Consider the following 5,129-nt stretch of genomic DNA (forward strand, 5'->3'; position numbering starts at 1 on the left):
ACTCTCCAAAATCAAAAGTTGTCTTGTTTTCTTGGTATTGACAAAGGAGTATCAGAAGTAGGGCATGATAAGATCACCTGAATTAGTTTGGAGATGCTCTCAAGAAAGATGATGGTCAGAGGTTTGCCAAAATAATCAGCTTCACGATATTTGTGAAGCTTGTCAGCTTTGGAAACAACATAGAAGTTCATTCTTTTCCTACTCATTATGTAGAATAAAAATACAATTAGAACTAATTCACTTAGATCTTTGTGGTCCGATGTCATCAATATCATCTTTTGGAGGTAATCACTATTTTATTTTTTTATTGATGAATATACTAGAAACGTTTAGGTGTATTATGTTAAAGAAATGTCAGAAGCACACCAAAATTTAAATATTTTAAGGGTGAAGTGGAGAATTTCATGGGGCTTAATTAATACTTTAAGGACAGATCATAGAGGAGAATATTTTTCAAATGAGTTTAAGAAACATTAAAAACATAGTGGTATTCGATATAAAATGACAATCCGTTACACGCCACAACAGAAAAGAATGTTTGGCTTTGTAAGATTTGTCTATCCAGAAACTGTGATGAGAAGGGCAAACTCCCTGACAAGTATGACAACCTTTCTCATCCTGAACTACTTTTGATCCGGCTTAACTTTGTATTAGTTTCTAGTTTTAACTTAAAAATCTACCGGAAGCACATGGAGATCGAAGACTTTCCCGCATGTTTTAGCCCATCCGCGCCCAGCTCAATGGAGCCGTTCGATCTTCAGTTTGGTTAGTCTATATGTTAGTTCTGCCCTGTTGGAATGTTTGATTTTTACTCCAAGTATTCACTACGCCATATATGGCCTATCGCAATGGTGTGAACGCGAGTGTTGCAAAATTATGTTGCATTAGAGGCTCTCATCCATATCTACCGCAACGATAACCATTCATGTCAATTATATGTTGCAATAGCAAAAATTATGTGTTGCATAGAGTATCAGTAAAATAATTATTTGTAATATGATAATAAAATTTACTTAAAATAAAATTAGTATACTTTTAAATCATTAGTTAATAAAATATAATATACTAAACATGAAAAGACTAAATTTGAAATAATATATTATTTTTTATATTACCTCTTTAAAATAATTAACTATAATAAATATAATAAAGTTGAAACTAATTAATTATGTATAAAATAATAATGCTGCAATTGCATTTTATATTTTTTTAAATAAAATATATTAAAAAATGACCTTCAAATCAATTAATTATTTTAATTTAATTATTTAAAATATACTAACAAATAAACTTTATTAAATTTTTTAATATATTTTTAGATATATTAAGATATTAATTTATATTTAAATATGTATTAAAATATTAATTTATGAAAAGTAAAAAAGAAAACAAAAAATTTGAAAAAATTCTGACACTGAAGTGTGACAAACGAGCGGCTTTTCCTTTTACTAAATCCCGCCTAAAATTTTCACTCAATTCTCAAAACAACTCCGTCTCTGTATCTCATCTCGCGCACCTCTCTCTCACCCCTCTCTCTCACGCCTCTCTTATTTCTCTCTCGCACCACCCTCTTAATCTTCTTTGTCTCTCACGCAAGGCACTTCTGTTTAGCACATACGTTTAATTGTTTCAATTACATCTCAATTGCGAATTAGGGCTGTCGAATTTGGGGGTTTTCAGTTCTGAGTTCAAATTAGGACTTATTAACTCAAACTTCTTCGACTAATCGCTCTCTTTCTTTGTTTGTAGGTACGATTTGAGTTACTGGGATTCAATATGTGTTAAGGTAATTCCCCCCTCTTTATATATTGCTTATTTGGGTGCTTGTCCAATGCTCTTTATGATTATTTGAGTGTTCTGTGTGCTTATTTGGGGTTCAATTTGAGTGCTTGTCCTATAGTTCAAATTAGGGCTTATTTGAGTGCTTATTCTAGTGCATGTGATATTTAGTTTTTGGTGAAATCACTTTTGGAATTTTAAAGGTATTGCTTGGAACTCTTTTTCTGTCTCTGTTGTTATGTGATTGTGTATTTATTACATGTATGTTTTGTTCTGTTGAGTGGAGTCGGTTATGTTTCCGGGAATGTATGAGAAGCATGTTGGATAAAAATGTGATGTATTCTGTTGGTTGAGCTCTTGTTAAGGTCTCTTTCTGACTTAAAATACAAAGTACTATATAGAACCATATCCGATCCATTAATGTTGCGAGATGCATTCTCTCAAATCCACAAATATGACTCGCTTTAGAAACCGTTGGGTACGGTCAATTTTATCACTGTGTACTTCACTTTTTCTAGTTTTTTGTGTTTTGGTGAAGTTGTTCAGGTAATGGTAAGGGTTGAAACAGCTGCAGAGGGAGCGAGCCGATAGTAGGAACTTGTTCAGGTGTGTTCTGGAGCTGAGGATGAATGGGCTGGCTTTCTTATGTCTAAAGGAGCTTCAGGAGCTGAGGATGAATGAACTTGCTTTTGTCTTGCCTGACAGCGGAGCTGAGCATATTGTCTCTAATTTCAGTAACAGAGAAAGCCTTATGTGTGTGAGTATAACTTAGAAGAACTGTACTTTTCTGATCTAATAAAAAGCAAACAAAAAGGACATTTCTGCAGATGAATTTTTAAAATTGTTTCATTAATTTAGGATGCCTGTTAATTAACTATGTTGTATATAAAATAATAGCAACAAGAATTTATATTAATTGCTAGATTAGAGAGAGGGGTGTTAACTAATAGGGATGAGAGTCACTAACCTCCTTCTGTGTCATCAAACTTTCAGTAGAGAGTAAGCATCTGCAGTCATTGATTAAGTTGCTTGGCTAAAACACATGTAACTTACTACAGATCTTGCTTCAGGACACCAATTGAGCATCTAACTTGAGTTATTAGCATAAGTTTTGTGGATATCAATGTGAATCTGTCTTGGAGTAATGTAAAGTTGCATGAGATTGTGAATTGATAAATGCCTACTGATTTGCTTAAGAATTGTGTTTAACAGGATTATAGTAGGTTCTGACTAAATTATGTCAAGTACTAAAGTAGGAACTGCATTGCTAAGTATTAAGGTAGGAACCTGTTATCTAGAATTGTGTAAGATACTTGCAAAAATAAGATGTTGCTTATTTACATGGGATAAATTTTATAGAATACAATCAATTTATTTAAGGGTTAAGTATCATAATATGAGTTCAAATCCTACAGGACCTACAGGGTGCTGGGATCATAACTCTTGCAGAAACGCACAATCTTACAGTATTTGAGCTGATATGATCACAAATATTAGATTTTGCATCGAAAACTAATATAGGGGTAATGTCTATTTACAGATCCAAAATGAAGGAAATCATTTGCAATTAGGAGCTAAAGATGCTCTTCTTAATAGCCTTCTTGTTGCAGCTAAAAAATTCAGCTCGGGTCCCCCACAGATTCTTCAACTTACTTGGCAGGCTCTTTTGGTCATTGTTGTACTACAAAAGAATGCTCTTTCTGTTATGAAAATATTTCAGTAGTAGTGCTGCTTCTGTTGATTGATCTAATCTAGTGATCAACTGTCATGTAAATTGGAATGTGCATTTTTAGCGTGTTGGAAATCCAAGACCAAAGTACATATATTAGGCGATGCTTGTATGGCCAAGAGGTCAAGGAATTCAAACTAGAATAAATTCTTATTATCCTTTTATGACATTTATTTACGTATTATATTACTTTTATTTCTAACATAAATTTTCTTTTCGTATGCAGCTTTTTTCACATACACCGATTGTTATTGAGTTCCCACTAAATGAATCTGAGAAATATATTGATGGTGTTGTCCAACTACACGAAAGGAATAGGAAGCTTCTGCGATGCTTACTGAGTTGGGTGAGTCAGGATTCGTTCTTACATTTATAAAATGCATTTCTAGTTGAATATTTACAACTTTTTGTGGTTTAAATTATATCCTTTGTCTTGTCTTTTGAGATGCAGGTTCAAGCTGGTTGCCTGTCTGAAATTTCAGCTCCTTCATTGCCGGCTCATCCGCTTCGCAGTTTTGTATTCAACTCGTTGCAGGTAAGAACCTGTTATCTAGAAAATGATTACATTTGTACGTGTTGTCCCTTTGTCCTTTTACGGAGTTAAAAAGCATGCAGCTAATATTGAATTAATTTATCTGTGGTAAAAATCCGCAACCTGATGAACTAGTTATTAGTAATGCAAAATACTCTTGAGAATTTTACTGGAGATATAGAGTTACGTGTGGTCAGTTTCTTTTCTATCCTACAGAGACTTGCATCACTTCAGGCGCTGAGCAAGTTCTCAAACTACAGCACCTTAATTGATACAGCCATGCAGTTATAAATCGAACACGAGCTTTGAGAATTGAATAAAAAATAAAATATCAAACACATACTTCTATTAATGCAGTACTCTTACTATAGTCAGGACTTAGGAAGCTGCATTATCAATATAAACTAACGAAGACTTCCCTAGAAACTTATAGTTTTATTTGTTTATATCTCTACAAGGCATCTGGTGTTTGTTTATATTTCTATCTTGTCTTAAAGATTAGATTTATATGATTATGTTTATAACACATATCACTTAAATATGGCATTTCATGTTTCATATCTTTTCAGCAATCCAGAAGTTTCGGACATCATTACATTCAAGGCGCCACCTATTCTTCACGTGTTAGTGGAAGAGTGAAGATATTTTGTTTATTGAAAGCAAAATGAAGTTGTGCTGCGCAAAGCTGTGAGTGGCTAAAGTTGTGAGGCGACTAAACTGATTTGTTAGCTGCTTGGATTTGGTTGAACTTGTGTATCTAATTTGGTTTGTAGCTATGTTGAATTGCTTGGATTTATTGGGAATTTTAATATTTAAACAGTATATTTTCAATTAGTTTTATGAAAAAATGTTGGCATCGATTCATAAAATGTTGCAGCTTGATGTAATAAATTGTTAAAAAGTTCTCTTTAATGTTGCACTAGCTCATATCTATGTTGGACCCACAGGTGGGACCCACAAATGGGTCCCGTTTTTTTTTTTTGAAATAAGGTCTAACGTAACATAAAATATTTGTTGCTATAAGTTAGTCAGATGTTGCAATAGCGGTCTATTGTGACAGAAAAGCCCGTGTTGCAGTAGTTAACCATA

At 33.2% G+C, this 5,129-nt stretch overlaps 1 protein-coding gene across 2 annotated transcripts; it reads left to right on the top strand.

Moving 5' to 3' along the window:
• Positions 1 to 1,472: 1,472 nt before the first annotated feature.
• Positions 1,473 to 4,909, top strand: LOC135149168 (uncharacterized). Of its 2 annotated transcripts, none has more exons than XM_064084147.1 (6): positions 1,473 to 1,786; positions 2,318 to 2,536; positions 3,320 to 3,630; positions 3,735 to 3,854; positions 3,960 to 4,043; positions 4,610 to 4,909. In XM_064084147.1, exons 3-6 carry the CDS (start codon positions 3,559 to 3,561, stop codon positions 4,706 to 4,708), a joined length of 375 nt encoding a protein of 124 aa, XP_063940217.1. In that variant the 5' UTR covers positions 1,473 to 1,786; positions 2,318 to 2,536; positions 3,320 to 3,558; the 3' UTR covers positions 4,709 to 4,909. The 2 variants fall into 2 exon arrangements, with proteins under 2 accessions (XP_063940217.1, XP_063940218.1); XM_064084148.1 differs by having other exon boundaries at positions 2,326 to 2,536.
• Positions 4,910 to 5,129: the final 220 nt, after the last annotated feature.

The sequence above is a fragment of the Daucus carota genome, chromosome 9 (genome assembly GCF_001625215.2).
Source record: "Daucus carota subsp. sativus chromosome 9, DH1 v3.0, whole genome shotgun sequence".
Taxonomy (NCBI): domain Eukaryota; kingdom Viridiplantae; phylum Streptophyta; class Magnoliopsida; order Apiales; family Apiaceae; genus Daucus; species Daucus carota.

Excerpts from the sequence above, each read along its gene's own strand:
- LOC135149168 (XM_064084147.1), top strand. The coding sequence starts at position 3,559 with ATGTGCATTTTTAGCGTGTTGGAAATCCAAGACCAAAGTACATATATT. Across the intron at positions 3,631-3,734 it reads GATGCTTGTATGGCCAAGAG|CTTTTTTCACATACACCGAT; the intron begins GTCAAGGAATTC and ends TTTCGTATGCAG. Across the intron at positions 3,855-3,959 it reads TGCGATGCTTACTGAGTTGG|GTTCAAGCTGGTTGCCTGTC; the intron begins GTGAGTCAGGAT and ends TTTGAGATGCAG.